The sequence below is a fragment of the Oncorhynchus masou genome, chromosome 28 (assembly GCF_036934945.1).
Source record: "Oncorhynchus masou masou isolate Uvic2021 chromosome 28, UVic_Omas_1.1, whole genome shotgun sequence".
NCBI classification, from domain to species: domain Eukaryota; kingdom Metazoa; phylum Chordata; class Actinopteri; order Salmoniformes; family Salmonidae; genus Oncorhynchus; species Oncorhynchus masou.
Window position 1 is genome coordinate 76787866 of NC_088239.1, and position 19762 is coordinate 76807627.

The following is a 19762-nucleotide window of genomic DNA, read 5'->3' on the forward strand; positions in this document are numbered from 1 at the left end:
CACCCTAACTGGACCCTAAGTAAGTGACATAAGGTTCGACAAAAGGATTCCATGTCACTGTAAATTATCTTTCGGTTATAATTGTCAAACACCTGTTCTTCTTGAGGAAATGGTTAAATGTCAGGACATTTTGACTATCAAAATTGGAACGTTCTTATCTTTAAAGCTAGAATCATATTCACAATAGAAGCCCAGATTATGTTTGCAAAGTAGAAGTACATGCACATCAGTATGACCTCACTTGTTTTTCATGTGACAACAGACCTGATGAAAACCATACAATAGCTTATATGCATAATATCCAGCAATAATAACCAGTCTTTCTAAATCAGTTTTCGCATGTTTATATTTTATTATGATTCTTCAAATACAACCTGTCACCCATTCTCTTAACATTCAATAAGAAATGTTCTAAAATGTCAAAAAGCGTTAACGGGTGTATAATTGTAGCATTCATTTAATTTGGCACTCACGCATGTGGGAAATTATGTCCCATTCAACCAACCTCTCATTATTTCCTAATTCTTTTTCTTACGATGACCAATAGAGTCAGTCCTACTCCCGCTGTGAAAATAATGTTGTTGTTTGACTTCACCATTTCCCAAATTGACTCACGAACAGGGGGGACAGTAGCAGGGACAGGAGGAACCATGTCAGGGACAGAAGAGACTATGTCAGGGACATGAGGGACCATGTCAGGGACAGGACAGGTGTCGGGGACAGGAGGGATCATGTCAGGGACAGGACAGGTGTCGAGGACAGGAGGGACCATGTCAGGGACAGAAGGGATCATGTCAGGGACAGAAGGGATCATGTCAGGGACAGGAGGAATCATGTCAGGGACAGAAGAGACCATGTCAGGGACATGAGGGACGATGTCAGGGACAGGAGGGATGATGTCAGCGACAGAAGAGACCATGTCAGGGACAGAAGGGACCATGTCAGGGACAGAAGAGACCATGTCAGGGACAGAAGAGACCATGTCAGCTGAATGACCAGGAAGAAGGCATGGGGACCTGGTTCACACAGAGTCACGGCCCTGTTCATCTCCCCTCTCACTTCCTCCTCAGAGAGGTCACTGTTGGACAGACCTGGAGTGTCCACTACTATCACTCTCTTCCCACACACCTCTCCTTCTTGTCTCTCACTCTTCAGTGTTACTGTTTTGAAACTGATTCTGGAATCAAACACCTTTTGGCCCAGAATGGTGTTCCCAGCTGCACTCTTCCCCACTCCACTCAGGCCGACCAACACCAGTCTCAGGTCATTGCTGTTAGCACCTGAAGCAAGAGTTCAGAAGTGAAATACTGAAATGTGAATTATAGCTTTAGACAGACTGAAGAACTGTGTTAAATCCAAATATGTTCCTGCTACTGATCAGTGCCATATTTTTGTAACACCGGTATTCACTGCCATTATTTATATCCTCTCAGTCTCCTTTCACTTTTATTTTTGGTGTTTATTCATTCATTTATTAAGTAGATTATTGACAACACAGCACATTTTTGTTGTATGTTGCATATTAAATTCAACACCATTTCTATTTCAAAATTATTTCCAAACCATAAACTCAATTCAATAATTTTTTTGTCTTAGCTTTGATTTTATTACAGTTCCACAGTTCACTGAATCTTTTATTTAAAACCATATTTTGCATGCAATAGGCTATATTGAAGTCTTTACAACCATTTAAAAACATGTATTTAATGATACTCTATCAAGAAAAACTTTCAGGTTTAAACTGTAAAGTGAAAAGTTACAAAACAATAAGTATTGAAGTATATTGGGAAATATGCATATTGCATAAATGGATATACAGTAGCTGTAAATCTTAGAAAGTAGGATATTATGCTACAATTACATAGCCTAGGATCAACTGTACCTCAGACCAAACACCTCAAATGTGTTTTAAAAACTTCAGTATATTTAAATGTAATAATAACATTATGCTACAATTACATAGCTTAAGAACAACTGTACCTCAGACTAAACACCTCAAATGTTTTTATCTTTAAAATCTTTAGTATATTTAAATGTACATGTTATGTCAAATAAGTGTGTTTCTGTATAATGTGTGCTCCCCCTAATCATTATGGTTTGAACATTTCAGCAAACACTAAAAGTCTGGCAAAACTGTTGTCTGTCATTGTATTCCACAGGTCCCTTTCCTGAGGGCAGCCACAACTGCTCCAACAGAAGCTGCTCCAGCAAGAGTGAAGCCTGCCATTTTCAAAACTCGATTTCTTCTTTCAGCTATACATCTTGCGTCGTTCTCCAGTTTTTGAATCAACTTCTTCTTCTCTTCCTCCAGAACGGGTCCTTCATATTTCATTTCCAGTGCTTTCATTTCACTCCTTGTCTGCTCTGCTTTCTCTTTCAGAATCATATCTTTCTCCTCCTCAATTGCTCTCTCAGCCTCTTGGAACATTTTGTTGGTGTAGTAGTGCTGTCTTCCATCCGTTATGGTCATGTTGTTGATCTTCTCAAGCAGCTTAGATACCTGAGAGCGATTATTGCGGTCTCTGTTGTTGAAGGCATGATATCTCCCATGACATGCTTCAAAGACCAAGGTTTTTAAATCTACACAGACTTCACTTCCCATAATGAATGATTCAATACTTTTTCCCTCTAGATCATCTTCATGAGTGAAAAGCACAATGGTGTACTTTTCTGCCTCTTTGCCAAAGATCTGCTGGAGGATGTTCACCGCCTCTTTCTCCTCGTTTGTGTATCTACCCAGCTGGATCACAATCAGGAACGCATGGGGACCAGGAGCAGCAAAAGTGATGCACATTTTGATCTCGTTCAGTATCTCCTCTTGGGTAGATCGGGTGTCGAACAAGCCTGGAGTGTCGATGACAGCAACCATTTGCCCATCCACATTCCTTTTGTTTTTGTCACACACCGATGTCACAGAGGAGGAAGATAACTTAGACGTAAAAGTGGTTTCTCCCAAGATGGTGTTTCCTACCGCACTCTTCCCAACTCCAGTCTTCCCAACCAAAACAATCCTCAGCTCATCATTTTTCTTTGGCTGCTCTGTTGGATGACAAAGAGAAGTTCTTCACTATTGGCACAGAATTGTATGTTTGCAATGTTTGCCCCTTTTAAAGGTTTCGATTCATTTGCATTGTCCTTTTGGTTACGGTATATTTTATTGACCATAGATTCATGTGATGTTACTTTGAGTCATATTATTCTTCCGATATTCCATGGAGATCCCACTGAATCACATGACATGTCCAAATCAAATAATTTTGCAGTATCAAAAATGCTCTTTATTGTATGTTTTAAAAAGTGTCTCAACATCTTCTTAAAAATCATATATTACTTTTAAGAGACAAAATATATTTTTTAATTCTCCAATGACTTGGGTACAGTTCAAACACACCAAACAGCCATCCACATGACATTACAAGCAGGGCAGGTACTGCCATAATTCAATACATATGCAAAAAATGTGCAGGAAACTAAGAGACCTGTGCTAATTAAACATGCAGCTGATGGTGTCCTTTTTACCCCGACACATTTAACATAGAAAAAAGAGAAAAGCAATGAAAAGCTGGAAACTGGGTACTGGCTTGTGTTTCAGTTAAGTTATTTATCTATTAATTAATAAAATAATCAACTTGAATGTTTAACTTAAGAAGATAATATTTTCCTGTTTGTGGACAGCACCCTTATAAGTTTAATTTTTTTTTTTACAGATATTGACAATGCACAGAGACTCCATTATGAACGGATGTTCTTGTCGATGAACAGTGACTGTCTCTGTATTTATTAATGATTGTGTCAACCACAAAAGAAGATCTGGCATTTCACAATGAAGTCATTTGAATTGAACTGAACTATATTGGATATACTTAATATACAGTATGTTTGACAGCAGTATTTATACATGTTTACTGTTAGTTGAATGAAAAGTTAGTGTAAAGGAGCATACTTTTTGTGTACTTTGACCCGTTTAACGATAACTGAACAAAATATTTAAAGTATTATTGCATTGACCTGATGGGTTTGCACTACAATAGTCTACTGATATAAATACCAATTCTAGTTGATGATATTATTACATTTAACTTCCTTTCATACAAGTATCATATATACAACAAGAACGTTAATATACTATTAACTAAGTGTACTTACCCATCTGATTATCCAGGGAACTCATGTTTGAGCTGTGACATCTGTCATGTGCTGTGTTTGTTTGATTTTAGAGTGATCTAACGAATCATTACTGTCTCTATAGCCTTGTGTGCAGGGCGGGCTCTAGCCATGAGGGCCCTAAACACATTTTGGTTGGATGATTGCATATTGCAACTCAGCGTAAAACACCTCCCCTCAGAGAGGTTGGGTTAAATGGGGATGACTCATTTCGGTTGAAAGCATTAAGTTGAGCAACTGACTAGGTATCCCCTCCCTCCTTTCTAACAGCCTACAGAATTACAATAGGCCTAATCAATAATCAGTTTCAATAGGATAATCAATTTCATCTTGCCAAAGCAATTTCATCCAATGGTTCATTTCATTTCAAGAGTCTTAAACATGTCTGTGTTTCTATAACTGTTATGTGTTTTAATACTAAACTATGATTACATTATTTGAGTTATGATTCTGATAGGGAACTACAGGTGTGGAGTTGTGAAAACAGTGAGTTTTGATACTCTGCATACAATCAATCCTGTGGGCCATTTCCAAATGAGACGTTTGAAAGTGAACTAAGTTAGTAGGCTTTCTTATATGTATCTAAGCTACAGTATGTTATGTTAAAAGTTGAGAACAAGTCTTGTCTTGTTACAGTATTACAGGTCAGGGTGCAAATATATAAGATACAATATCACCATCTACTGTACTTTTGATACACTGTCTCTGGAACATCAGATGGATGAAGAAAACAGAGAATTCTAATTATGAACTTCTTTGGGTTTGATGTATAAAGTTAATCCTCCCTGCGACTTCACCATCAGTGTCAACGTTGCACCAAGAGGGAATTGGTTTCTCCCATGGGAGACCTGAGTTCAGATCCAGCCCATGACATACAGGCCTACAATAACATTTTTGTGTGATCACAAAAAATCGTATTCTGCAAAATATTTTACTTAAATTAACTTCCTTTTTAGTATTTTTAGCTCACAACTTTTGCCAGGATGGTTCGCAAAGCACCCTGGGCAACCCTTTGCTTTTGTTAGTCATTTGCTTGTTATTTAAATTGTCAAATGATACAGCCCAGTTTTGTCCTCCAATCTTGTTTGACATTTTTGGAAGATAATTGATCATATTTTGTATTCCCTTTCTCCATGAGAAGAGGGTAGATGCAATTTTTGGGGTTCTAATTGGTGTTCAATTCACTTAACTGTGCTCTCGAAAGTCTACTTAACAAAATATGTGGGAATGTGTTGCACACTGTCTGCCTTTTTGATTCACCACCACATACTGTACACAACAGTAATGTTTCCACATTCAAAAATAATTTGTTCAGCATGGCTTGTAATTTATGCTGTCTAAGTTATTGGAAGTTCGAGGTTTCGACTGTTAAATTGCCCGATTACGTTTTGAGCAGCACATCAGTGCTAGAACCTACTCCATTCTGGTTAAAAGCAGACAGTGACTTTAATTGCACTGGAAAGTGCCTCATTGTAATATTTAAAAGCTTTTATGTTTTTCATCTTTTCAGCTACCACCTTTTGCTCAGGTCCCTTAAAGGGCCTACTGACTGGACAAAAACTGATTGAATCAGCGTTGTTTCCACATAATTTCAACCAATGAAATTCAACCAATGAAGTTGAATGAAAGTTGAAAACTGATTGGATTTGCAAAAAGTAATCAACGTAAGGGCATTTTGTATTTTTTCCCCCCAACTTTTAACCTAAATCCAATGACATGGTGACATTCGTTGTTGATTTCACGTTGAATTCACAGTTAGTGGACAACTCAACCAAATGTAAATCAAAACTAGACATTGAACTGACATCTGTGCTCAGTGGGTAGTCTTTAATCTGTTCCCTTGGTGTACTATTTTTCCTTTGTAAGAGAATGATATCTATACATTTTTTTGGTTACAGTCCTTCCATTTCAAATTATTTCTGGTAGCAATAACATTTTATCTTAAGGAAGGGTGCATTGGATCTCCTCTTATTTGCAACACTGCATTAATGTTTTTTGAGTAAGGATTCAATTCCTAGTGCATTCTCGTTTTTTAAATTTTAGCCATTTATCAGACACTCTTATTCAGAGGAATTAGGGTTAAGTGCCTTGCTCAAGGGCACATCGACAGATTTTTCACATAGTTGGCTTGGGGATCGGAAACAGCAACCTTTCACTTACAGGCCCAACACTCTTAACCGCTAGGCTACCTGCCGCCCTAGTGTCTTCCTTTTTTATGATGATAGAATTTAGACCATCATGTCCTCAGTTCTTGTAACATTTGAATTATCTGGAACTGATTCTGAAAATTGTTGCTTTATCAGAGAGAATATGTTTCATTCAATTGCCATGAAGCAATATATCCTCTATTGATTCAATGTTGATAGACATCATGGTTTCAAAGTTAATTGATTTAGAATGTTGCATTTCTTTCATTTCAACATTTACTGATGACTTCCATCCTCTGTCTGAGCTATGTTTGTTATTGACAGAATGAGCAAGCCAATGTAATGCTTTGTAGGTTAGCAGTAAAACCTTGAAATCAACCCTAGAATTAACAGGAAGTCAGTGTAGAGAGACTAGCACTGGAGTAATATGATCAAATGTTTGGGTTCTATTCAAGATTCTAGCAGTCATGTTTAGCACTAACTGAAGTTTATTTTGTGCTTTATCCGGGCAGCCGAAAGGTAGAGCATTGCAGTAGTCTAATCTAGGGACAAACGCATGGATGAGCTTTTCTGCATCATTTCTGGACAATAGGTTTAGGATTTTTGCAATGTTACGAAGAGAGAAGAAAGCTGTCCTTGAAATATTCTTAATACGTTTGTCAAAAAGAGAGATCAGGGTCCAGAGTTAACGCCAAGGTCCTTCACAGTTTTATTTGAGACGACTGTACAACCATCAAGATTAATTGTCAGATCCAACAGGAGATCACTTTGTTTCTTGGGACCTAGAACGAGAATCTCTGTTTTGTCCGAGTTGAAACACAGGCTTCCAGGGTGGGCAACATCTGCTAACCATGTGTATGTGACCAATCAAATTTGATTTAATTTAGCAGTGAAAGTTAACATTACGTTTCCAAATGACATCATCAAGAGGTAGAAAACAATAGTGGTTATAAAACCTTGAGGAACACTGAAACTTACAATTGATTTGTCAGAGGACAAACCATCCACAGAGACAAACTGATATCTTTCCGACAGATAAGATCTACACCAGGCAAGAACTTGTCCGTGTAGACCAATTAGGGTTTCCAATCTCTCCAAAAGAATGTGGTGTTCGATACCGAGGTAAAGTTGGTTTTATATTCAGACATTTGGACATTCAACAAACATTCGCCAAAAGTGGAATTTGTATTCAAAACAAAGGTTGTAAGAATACAGAATAAATTGAATAAATCATATCTAGTTTGATGATTCTGTAACGAACTGTGAATTAGTTATTGATTTGTACAGCTTTAAATTGCATTTTAAATAGTTTATGTATTTCCATCAAATCAAAACTTGTTTTTTCATTCAAAACAAAGGTTGTTAAAGCATGCTACACATTTATAGAATAAATCATATCTAGTTTAATGTTTCTGTGACAAACGGTGAATTAGTTATTGATTTATACAACTTTAAATTGCATTTTAAAGATGTTATGTATTTCTATCAAATCAAAACTGGAATTTGTATTCAAAACAAAGTTTTTAAAAGTATGCTCGACAGTTATAGAATTAACCATATATATTTTCATGTTTCTGTGACAATCAATTAATTAGTTATTGATTTTTACATTTGTAAATGGATTTTGGCGAATGTCTGTTGAATGTTCGAATGTGTGAATATAAAACCAACTTTACCTTGGTGTAAAACATGGTGTCAAAAGCAGCACTAAGGTCTAGGAGCACGAGAAAAGATGCAGAGCCTTGGTCTGACGCAATTAAAATGTAATTTAACACCTCACGAGTGCAGTCTCGTGAAGGTGCTTTGATGGGGTTTAAAACCAGACGGAAGCGTTTCGTATATCTTATTTATCTTCAGGAAGGCAGTGAGTTGCTGCGCAACAGCTTTTTCATTTTTTTTTTGAGAGGAATGGGTGATTTGATATAGGCCAATAGTTTTTTACATTTTCAGGGTCAAGTTCTTAGGTTTTTCAATTACTGCCACTTTTAGTGAGTTTGGTACACATCTGGTGAATAGCGAGACGTTTATTGTGTTCAACATATGAGGGCCAAACACTGGAAGCAGCTCTTTCATTAGTGTAGTTGGAATAGGGTCCAGTATGCACCTTGAAGGTTTAGAGTTGACATCAGTTAAAAACCATTAAAACTTCCAGAAACAGTGTTGGTATCGTGTTATTGTTGTTGTTTTTCATAGGGGGTTATAATGAAAAGCATCACCAATATAGTTTTTAAAATGTAATAGTACAATCAAAACTTTATTTAAAATTAACTTCGTTATATATTTGCTAATTTATGTATATAATTAATTGTTTGCATTTTCAATAAATGTATGTTTAAGCAAGTTCAAAGTATAATTTTCTGATTTTTTTTTTTTTATCCAGAAAATAATGTCAAGTAAAAGTCAGGAAGGAGTACTTTTATTTTGAAAATTAGGCGTACAGGAAGGAACTGCCGATGCTAAGTGACAGATGGCTAGCTGTTATGTGAGTGAGTCTGAGGGCAAAATGGCTACAGCTTACAATATGTTTCAGTTAGAAACAACATCTATTATGGCCGTTGTCGTCGAGACGACAATGACAGAAATGGGCAAATTTTTGACCACCGTGCCAAACTCTTACGTTTGCAATCCGGAGAGAGAGGTGAGTACAGAGTTGAGCTAACTGCGTCAAATGTGTTTTTAAAGTAACCCAATTAGTTATACATCCGGAAAAAGATCTGCCTCATTGTTCTGTGGCAACGTATAGTACTGTTAACGCGTAACGTTATCTAACTAGTTAAAGATGCGTTGTCTAGTAGTTTATCCAACGTTGTGTAACCACTGCGAATATTTGGTGTAACTATGGCTAAATTAGCCAGCTTCCTGCAATTTCCTTATCTACGGTAGTTGTTAGCTCGTTCGCTAGTTAGCTAAGTGTGTTATTTAAATAAATTTAAAAAAATTCTAACTAGGCAGGTCAGATAAGAACAAAATCTTGACTGTTCACGGGTAGAACGACAGATTTGTAACTTGGCAGCTCGGGGATTCAATCCAGCAACCTTTCGGTTACTGGACCAACGCTCTAACCACTAGGCTACCTGCCGCGTCACATAATTTTCTTTGCAACGTAGCTGACTGCACAGACAACTAAGTTAACGTTAACTAACTATTTAGGTAACGTTTTTTTCTTCTCAATTTCTCTTCACAGCTGTGCACAATTATGAATCTGGTGACAGGGGAGGCTACTCGTAAAATTTGCCAACTATTCCTAGTGGTCTCCTCAAGTTTACAAAATGAGAACGATAAACTGAAGACCAAGGTGGAGCAGATGGATGAAGATAAGAAAACCAAGGTGGAGCAGATGGATGAAGATATGAAGGCATTGACTGAGAAGGCTGAACATTATAGAGCATTACTGGCTAAAATGCAGACACAAGCAGAACCAAAAGGACCCACGCATATTCTGCTTAATGGAATGATTTTTGCAATTCCACCAGTTGGTGAGTGTTATAGACCTAGCTAGCCAGTAGTCATTCTTTTTTAAATTCAACAACCTCTTATTTACAATGACAGCCTAGTGGGTTAATTGCCTTACTCGGGGGCAGAACAACATTTATTTTTTATGTTGGCAGCTCGGGGATTTGATCTAGCAACCTTTTGGTTACTGGCCCAACGCTCTAACCACTAGGCTACCTGCCTAGGCTTTAGCTAAAGCTTGTTATTGGTGTTCTTGCCCTACTGATAATTTATTTTCAAATACATTTAGGCCTAAATCACACAATTTTGTGGGAAGGGAAAGGTGAATGTGTGTTAAAGGTAATTATGCTTGTTATGTTTTAGGTTTCTCAATGTTCTCTGGAATGACAGCGGCTTCAACATTGCCAGGGAATGTCAGTCAAGCAAACACTGTCACTAATGCGATGTCAGTCTGTGCAGGTAATCCTTCAAATTGTGTTATTTTGAATAATTGTTAGCAAACCAAAGTCTTAATCACTAGGAACCAAACAGAAGCAAATGGGCCAAAACAGGGCATGGGCAGCCCGTGAGACGTGTCACCACCAGTGAGTGAATGAATGGTGTCGTCTGCGTAGATGTGGATCAGAGAATCACCAGCAGCAAGAGCCACATCATTGATGTATACAGAGAGAAGTCGGCTCGAGAATTGAACCCTGTGGAACCCCCATAGAGACTGCCAGAGGCCCAGACAATAGGCCCTCCGATTTGACACACTGAACTCTACCAGAGAAGTAGTTGGTGAACCAGGCGAGGCAGTCATTTGAGAAACCAAGGCTGTTGAGTCTGCCGATAAGAATGTGGTGATTGACAGAGTCGAAAGCCTTGGCCAGGTTGATGAATACGGCTGCACAGTAATGTCTCTTATCGATGGCAGTTATGATATCGTTTAGGACCTTGAGCGTGAGGTGCACCCATGACCAGCTCGGAAACCAGATTGCATAGCGGTACGGTGGGATTCAAAATGGTCAGTGATCTGTTAACTTAGCTTTCGAAGGCAGGGTAGGATAGATATAGGTCTGTAACAGTTTGGGTCTAGAGTGTCTCCCCCTTTGAAGAGGGGGGTGTTGACCACGGCAGTTTTCCGATCTCAGACGATACAAAAGAGTTTGAACAGGCTAGTAATAGGGGTTGCAACAATTGCGGCGGATAATTTTAGAAAGAGAGGGTCCAGATTGTCTAGCCCAGCTGATTTTGGGGGGGGGGGGAGTGCACATTTTGCAGTGCTTCCAGAACATCAGCTATCTGGATTTGGGTGAAGGAGAAATGGGCGAGGCTTGGGCAAGTTGCTGTGGGGGGTGCAGAGCTGTTGACCGGAGTAGGGGTTGCCAGGTGGAAAGTCGTAGAGAAATTCTTATTGAAATTCTCAATTATCGTGGATTTATCGGTGGTGATAGTGTTTCCTAGCCTCAGTGCAGTGAGTAGCTGGGAGGAGGTGCTCTTATTCTCCATGAACTTTAGTGTCCTAGAACTTTTTGGAGTTTGTGCTACAGGATGCAAATGTCTGTTTTAAGAAAGCTAGCCTTTGCTTTCCTAACTGCCTGTGTATATTGGTTCCTAAATTCCATGAAGAGTTGCATATCGCGGTGGCTATTCGATACTAATGCAGTACGCCACAGGATGTTTTTGTGCTGGTCAAGGGCAATCAGATCTGGAGTGAACCAAGGGCTATATCTGTTCCTGGTTCTACATTTTTTGAACGGGGCATGCTTATTTAAGATGGTGAGGAAAGCACTTTTAAAGAATAACCAGGCATCCTCTACTGACGGAATGAGGTCAATATCCTTCCAGGATACCCGGGCCAGGTCGATTAGAAATGCCTGCTCAATTAAGTGTTTTAGGGAGCGTTTGACCGTGATGAGGGGTGGTCGTTTGACCGCGGACCTGTTATGGACGCAGGCAATGAGGCAGTGATCGCTGAAATCCTGGTTGAAGACACCAGAGGTGTATTTAGAGGGCAGGTTGGTCAGGATGATATCTATGAGGGTGCCTGTGTTTATGGATTTGGGGTTGTACCTGGTAGGTTCCATGATAATTTGGGTGAGATTGAGGGCATCTAGCTTAGATTGTAGGACGGCCGGGGTGTTAAGCATATCCCAGTTTAGGTCACCTAACAGTACAAACTGAAGATGAATAGGGGGCAATTCATTCACATATGGTGTCCAGGGCACAGCTGGGGGCTGAGGGGGGTCTGTAACAAGCGGCAACAGTGAGAAACTTATTTCTGGAAAGGTAGATTTTTAAAAGTAGAAGGTCAAACTGTTTGGGCACAGACCTGGATGGGATGACAGAACTCTGCAGGCTGTCTCTGCAGTAGATTGCAACTCCACCCCCTTTGGCAGTTCTATCTTGGTGGAAAATGTTGTAGTTGGGGATGGAAATTTCAGAATTTTTGGTGGCCTTCCTAAGCCAGGATTCAGACACGGATAGGACATCAGGGTTGTCGGAGTGTGCTAAAGCAGTGGGGGAAAAAGCATCTTATGGTGGAGGCTTCTGATGTTAGCATGCATGAAACCAAGGCTTTTACAGTTACAGAAGTCAGCAAATGATAGCGCCTGGGGAATAGGAGTGGAACTGGGGGCTAAAGGGCCTGGGTTAACCTCTACATCAACAGAGGAGCAGTAGGATAAGGGTATGGCTAAAGGCTATAAGTGTGCGTTGGGGACAGAGAATAAAAGTAGCAGATTTCTGTGTGTAGTAGAATAGATTCAAGGCATAATGTACAGACAAGGGTATGGTAGGATGTGAGTACAGTGGAGATAAACCGATGCGTTACCTCCAGAGACGAAACATCTCTCATCGTCACGCATCAATTAACGTAGGTGAGGTCTCCGCATATGTGTGGGTTGAGCCGAAAGAACTAAGACATTTTGAGCGGGACTGAGGGCTCTACAGTGAAATAAAACAATAAAAACTAGCCAAGGCAGCAGTAGACAAGGCATATTGACATTAGAGAGAGTCATAGAGAGAGAGAGTCATAAAGCAATCACAGGCGATGAATGGGCAGAGCGGGTCAGTTAGGTACATACAGGACCTGAGTTCGAGGCTGGGGCCGACAGGTAAACAAAATGAGGTATCATGTTATTGAAACAGTCCAGGGTGCATCAGCTGTGTAGCCGAGTGATCATAGGGTCAAACGAGTAGCAATAGTGGATTCAGGGTGCTGTTCGGTAGTCACTACTGCGCTGGGCAAGCAGAAGACACCGCGTTCAGAAAAAGCTAGCGGGGCCAGGCTAATAGATGGTTCTGCTGCGATATCGTAACAGAATAGCCTGTTGAGACCACATCGGGAAATCATGTCGGCAGTCCAGTCGTGATGGATCGGCGGGGCTCCGTGTTGACAATAAAGGATTGGATCCAGGCCAACTGGCAAAGGATGTATTGTTGCCCTAGAATTAGCTGGTATATGGGTCTAGCTCAAGGCTAGCTGGTGCTTGCTTCGGGACAGAGGCGTTAGCTAACAGTAGCCACTCGTTTGCAGCTAGCTAGCTGCGATGATCCGGAGTAATGATCCAGAGCGGCAGGAATCCGGTGATATGGTGGAGAGAGGCCGTCCAACATGCTCTGGGTTGATATCGTGCTGTGTAGACTGGCAGGTGATTGTCCAAGCTTAGGCTGGCTGATTCCGGGAGGAGAAAGGCGAGGACCGCTAACAAAGACTAGCAGCTAGTTAGCTGGCTAGCTCCTGGTGGAAGTTCCAGTTATAAGGAATTTAAAAAAAAAACATCTGTACCACATTACATTGGGTGAGGCATGGAGACTTCATGGATGTGTGCTCTGTTTTATACACCGGTCAGCAACGGGTGAAGCTGAAATAGCCGAGTCCACTAATTCTAAGTGTTGTCCACATACTTTTGTATGTATAGTGTAGCTCAGATATAGAGGATGGGAGTGTCAAGTCATCAGTAAATGTTGAAATGAAACGCATGCAACATTCTAAATTAATTAACTTTGAAACCATGATGTCTATCAAAATTGAATCAATAGAGGATATATTGCTTCATGGCAATTGAATGAAACGTATTCTCTCAGGTAAAGCAAAAATTTTCAGAATCAGTCCCAGAAAATTCAAATGTTACAATAACTGAGGACATGGTGGTATATTATACCAAGAAAGGAAGACACTAGGGCGGCAGGTAGCCTAGCGGTTAAGAGTGTTGGGCCTGTAAGTGAAAGGTTGCTGTTTCCAATCCCCAAGCCAACTATGTGAAAAATCTGTCGGTGTCGTTGAGTAATTTTGCTGGAAGTTTTTATGGTTTTTAACTACTGTCAATTCTTAACAAAACAGGATTTAAACATGTTTTGAAGATGATGTTCATATCCACACGTTTGCTTCTGTACTGTTTTTAAACTATAGAAGTTGACGAAGTCAATGGGGGGTGTTACAGCAACCTGTTACCTGAATGTAAGATAATGGTCAAGCTGAAACAAAAGATTCTGAATCAATGGTCTTGGAAACTGTGTCTATGGATGAAATATATGTTTTGTCTATCAAAGTGGACTCAATTGATGAGAACAAGAAAATCAAACTAGTCACTTAGATACAGATCATGATGTTGACAATCATGAACTGAAACGAGTCACGATTCCCCACATGGCAGTTTCTTGTCATCGTTGGTAGCTATCTGGCCATCCAGAATACACAACTCAGACTTCTGCCCTATTGAACCATGTGCATAGTTTTGCGTGACGTTGTCAGCTAACCCATCTATAGCACGAGTCAGCTTGGTTGGTTGCGGTCTCTCGCTCCCTGCATCACTTGGTCACAGTAAGGCCCCTCCCCTGCTTCCTAGAGAGGCACCTCTCTCCCTACTGTGGCGCAGCCCTGGTTAATAAATTAGTTTTTTTTTTCTTTTTCTGCTACCTTCACTCGAATTGGACCGGGTTTGGATCCTACCTGTCTCTATGGAACAGGTCTCTCTCTATATTCAAATGTTTTATGTACATTACCGTTCAAAAGTTTGGGGTCACTTAGATTATTATTATTTTTTTAAGAAAAGCAAACAAAAATTTGTTTATCACATGGATAGCCCCCCTTTTTACTTTTTTTTCCTAAATGACATACCCAAATCTAACTGCCTGTCGCTGAGGCCCTAAAGCAAGGATATGCATATTCTTGGTACCATTTGAAAGGAAACACTTTGAAGTTTGTGGAAATTTGAATTGATTATAGTTACCATATAACACAATAGATCTGGTAGAAGAAAATACAAAGAAAAAAAACAACTGGTCTTTTTCTACCACCATCTTTGAAATGCAAGATAATGGTCATAGTTATAACCATCACTCTGGTTGTAATTCCGATAGTGTCCACAAGATGGCAGCATCATGTGGAAAGTTTCAGACGGATAACTGAACAACAGGACTTTGGTGTGAGTCCCCAGTTCCATTTGAGCAAATCGTGAAAGCGACGTCTCATTCATATTCCATTTTTCTGCAAGAATATCGTCAAATCTGTATACTTGGACTTTGATTTAGCTTTTCAAGTATTAGTAGCCATATAAGTTCAACGTTTGCAAAACAACCAGTTTTCCTGACTTCATAACTCTGAATATCCTTATAATTTTTGTCCAAAATGAAAAGGCATGCTGTTGTACAAGGTTAGAAGCTACATTTTGCGACCGAGACATGGTTTCCGGATACTCCCATAAAGCCCAGCTCATTGGTTGGTTCATTAAATAGTCATCGCAAAACACCAGTCTCAACGTCAACAGTGAAGAGGTGACTTCGGGATACTGGCCTTCTAGGCAGAGCCATATCTCAGACTGGCCAATAAGCCATATCTCAGACTGGCCAATAAAAATAGAAGATTAAGATGGGCAAAAGAACACAGACACTGAATAGAGGAACTCTGCCTAGAAGGCCAGCATCCCGGAGTCGCCTCTTCACTGTGAATGTTGAGACTGGTGTTTTGCGGGTACTATTTAATGAAGCTGCCAGTTGAGGACTTTTGAGTAGTTTGAGAAACAGACAAGACACTCTAATGTACTTGTCCTCTTGCTCAGTTGTGCCCCTGGGCCACCCACTCCTCTTTCTATTCTGGTTAGGGCCAGTTTGCGCTGTTCTGTGAAGGGAGTAGCACACAGCGTTGTACGAGATCTTCAGTTTCTTGGCACTTTCTCGCATGGAATTGCCTTAATTTCTCAGAACAAGAATAGACTGACGAGTTTCAGAAGAAAGGTCTTTGTTTCTGGCCATTTTGAGCCTGTAATTGAACCCACAAATGCTGATGCTCCAGATACACAACTAGTCTAAAGAAGGCAAGTGTTATTGCTTCTTTAATCAGAATAGCAGTTTTCAGCTGTGCTAACATAATTGCAAAAAGATTTTCTAATGATCAATTAGCCTTTTTAAAATGATTAGCTAACACAACGTGTCATTGGAACACAGGAGTGATGGTTGCTGATAATGGACCTCTGTACGCCTATGTAGATATTCCATTAAAAATCAGCTGTTTCCAGCTACAATAGTCATTTACAACATTTAATATCTACACTGTATTTCTGATCAATTTGATGTTATTTTAATGGACAAAAAGTGCTTTTCTTTCAAAAACATGGACATTTTTAAGTGATCCCAAACTTTTGAATGGTAGTGTATTTCGGGTCCGGGTGGGAAAGCCCCAGGTCCATTTCGGAAGGGGTCCAACTTTTTGTACCCATGAAGACCTCTAATTGGGTAGTCATAAATTTAAGATTATAATAACTTTCAATTTGCAAAAAATAACATTCTGAACAATGCTTTACGTTTTCTTCGCACACATTCGGAGAATTTGCCAAGCAGCTGAAATTGCGCGCTTCCCAACTTTAGGCTATGCGTTTGCGATTTTTAAAACCATCCACAATTGTATTTTAGGAGACCCTAATGATCCTCTGTGGCTATATCATGCTCTCTGGTTTAGTATTTTGAATAATTTGATTTATTTCTGTAGACAGGAGTAATTTACATATTATGGGCAAATGTAATTAAATTGACTTAGGGGGAAGCTTAGCTAACCTATTGGATTCGCTGCCTATGGGGAAGGGACTAGCTGAATGTTTGTTTTCACTTTCCTTTGCAAAACGTTTTGCTACAGTGTGCACTAATGAATGGACCAGTTGTTTGAAAAAAATTCACACGCTGGTAAATGTATGTTTATTTTAATGCTTATGTAAAAATAAAAAAAATTCAGACTGGCGTCCTGTCCAGCTGCTTTATTTGTACATAATCAAGATGCCTCATGCTACATAAACAGAAGATCTAAAGGCTCCGGCCTTTCTAGCTCGGACAACGGTACTTATTTTTAATTAATGAAATTAGTTTGTGTAATCCTCATTTGTAAAACCTGCTTAATTTATATTTTTGTGTGTATGTGTGTGTGTGTGTAAATGTGTATATATATACTCATAATCCTTTTGTCTTTAGGTCCTGCAAAGGTTTGCAGCAAACCCACAGAGATGTCTTCATTGGAGAATGACTCCTCTCTGGGAGACACAGACGGACTGAATACAGACCCCTCACCAAGAGACACTGAATCCAACGTTGAGCATATGAGAGCTGCTCTGCCAGGGATCAACGAGAGAGACGGCCATGAAAGCCAGAAAAACAGCAATACTACTAAAAGGATGCGATCCAAAGAAAACAAATGCTTCAAGTGTGATGTTTGTGAGAAGACCTTCAGCCGGAAAAACCTACTGGTACAACACAAGCTAACTCACACAAGACCCTTCAAGTGTGATGTTTGTGAAAAGACCTTCAGCAGGAAGGGGTCACTGGAAGCTCACAAGCTAATTCACACTCTGGTACATCAGATGCTAATTCACACAGAAGAGAGGCCATTCACTTGTGGTCAATGTGGCAAAACATTCAGAGTGTCCAAGCAGCTCGAACATCACATGTTGCTTCACAGAGAAAAAACACTCAGTTGCAAAGTTTGTGGAAATGTTTTGTCTACCAAGAAAGATCTGAAACGACATCAGCTTGTTCATGCAGTGGAGAGACCGTTCAAGTGCCTGACTTGTGACAAGGGTTTCACGTCAAGGAAACTGCTTATCGAGCACGAGAGAATCCACACCGGTGAAAAACCATACACCTGTGCTGTATGTGGAAAGAGTTACAGACAGCATGGTGGCCTAAATATTCATATGCGAACACATACAGGTGTACGTCCGCATTCTTGTTCAGAGTGTGGTAAGGGTTTTATGACGAGCAGCAGCCTCAAAAACCACATGGTTGTTCATACAGGGGAGAAGGCATTTAAATGTGAGACATGTGGAGCTGCTTTCGGCCATAAAGCAAACCTTCAGAGACACCAAGTTCTTCACACAGGTGAGAGACCGTACAAATGTGAAGTGTGTGGGAAAAGCTACCTTCAGTCCACCGACCTTAAAGCTCACATGCACCGTCATGGGGCAACCAAACCATTTATGTGTGACCTATGTGGGAAGACTTTTATGTACAATTTTCAAATGAGACGACACAATCTAAAATGGCACACAGCTGAAGGAGAGAAGCAGAGGGAACGACAGAGAAGAGAGAGAACGAGAGAGAGAACTGCCAGAAGAGCGGGAACCTCAACAAAGCCATTCAGTTGTGACATATGTTTGAACGGCTTCAGCTCCATGCTAACTCTGAAAAACCATCAACGAAGTCACACGGGACAAAAGCAATACTCTTGTTCCATTTGCGGAAAGAACTTTGCCTATAAAAATACTTTGGACTATCACATGAGACTTCACAGTGGCGTGAAGCCCTATGCTTGTAAATTCTGTGAAAAGAAATTTGTTCTTAAGCAAGCTCTCGAAGGACATGAACGAACCCATACAGGTGAAAAGCCCTTCAAATGCAGTTATTGTGACAAGACTTTCTCAGTCAACACCAATCTCAAAAGGCATGAGCGAGTCCACACGGGAGAGAAGCCATTCAAATGTGACGTCTGCGGGAGAGGTTTCAGCCAAGCCAACAACGTCAAAGCCCACATGCAAGTCCACACTGGAGTTAGGCCTTATTATTGCAAGAGATGTGGAAAGGGCTTTTCTGACATAAGACACTACAAAAACCATAGCTGTAATGGTGTGGCAGCAACATGTGATCGGTCTCGTAAATCTTCAGACCGCTCTTTCAGAAATAAGAAAGGAGGTGAAGACAGCAGTGCTTGCCATAATGCTGCTGTGATGTCGACTCAGTGATATAATTTCTATCATTCACAGTGGGGCAACTTCCTGCTTTCAGACATCAGGAACAATGGGGATGTATCTGTAGGGTTAAATGTTCTGGGATGGGATTCTGGAAAGCCTCATAGGAAATTGTGTGCTTTAGGAAATGAGATGAGTGCCTGCTGTAATGCTTGGAGATATTGCTGTCTTAGGGTCAATGTTCATGAGGCCAAATTCCTCATAAAGACATGACTGTTTATTTCTGACAGTGTACTGAATTGTTTAAGATTTTTCATTTTATTGTGTAAATCATTAAACACCTAATTCATGTGAGTCATTCACATTTTCTGTCATTTTTTCTCCTTTGCCAAGATAATCCATAGGATTTCTGTTTGAGCTGTACATACTTTTTATTGCCACCAGAGACTCTGGGTTCGCGCCCAAGCTCTGTCGTAACCGGCCGCGACGGGGAGGTCTGTGAGGCGACGCACAATTGGTCTAGCGTCGCCCGGGTTAAGGAGTGGTTAGCCGGTAGGGAAATCCTTGTCTCATCTCGCACCAGCGACTCCTGTGGCGGGCCGGGCGCAGTGCGCGCTAACCAAGGTTGCCAGGTGCATAGTGTTTCCTCCGACACATTGGTGCGGCTGGCTTCCGGGTTGGATGGCGCTTTGTTAAGAAGCAGTGCGGTTGGGTTGTGTATCGGAGGACGCATGACTTTCAACCTTCGTCTCTCCCGAGCCCGTACGGGAGTTGTAGCGATGAGACAAGATAGTAGCTACTAAACAATTGGATACCACGAAATTGGGGAGAAAAAGGGATACAATTTTT

General features: G+C 40.3%; 2 protein-coding genes across 3 annotated transcripts; one reads left to right on the top strand and one right to left on the bottom strand.

Annotated features, from left to right (window-relative positions):
* Window positions 1–2084: 2084 nt before the first annotated feature.
* LOC135518321 (GTPase IMAP family member 7-like) lies at window positions 2085–4197 on the bottom strand. Its single transcript, XM_064943411.1, has 2 exons — window positions 4147–4197; window positions 2085–3039 (listed from the first exon to the last, which is right to left on the bottom strand). The coding sequence occupies exons 1-2, from the start codon at window positions 4169–4171 to the stop codon at window positions 2144–2146; spliced, it is 921 nt and encodes a 306-aa protein (XP_064799483.1). The 5' UTR covers window positions 4172–4197; the 3' UTR covers window positions 2085–2143.
* Window positions 4198–8758: 4561 nt separating this feature from the next.
* LOC135518322 (zinc finger protein ZFP2-like) lies at window positions 8759–19271 on the top strand. Of its 2 annotated transcripts, XM_064943412.1 has the most exons (4): window positions 8759–8949; window positions 9496–9787; window positions 10128–10223; window positions 17205–19271. In XM_064943412.1, exons 1-4 carry the CDS (start codon window positions 8779–8781, stop codon window positions 18965–18967), a joined length of 2322 nt encoding a protein of 773 aa, XP_064799484.1. In that variant the 5' UTR covers window positions 8759–8778; the 3' UTR covers window positions 18968–19271. The 2 variants fall into 2 exon arrangements, with proteins under 2 accessions (XP_064799484.1, XP_064799485.1); XM_064943413.1 differs by lacking the exon at window positions 10128–10223.
* The last annotated feature ends 491 nt before the right edge of the window (window positions 19272–19762 follow it).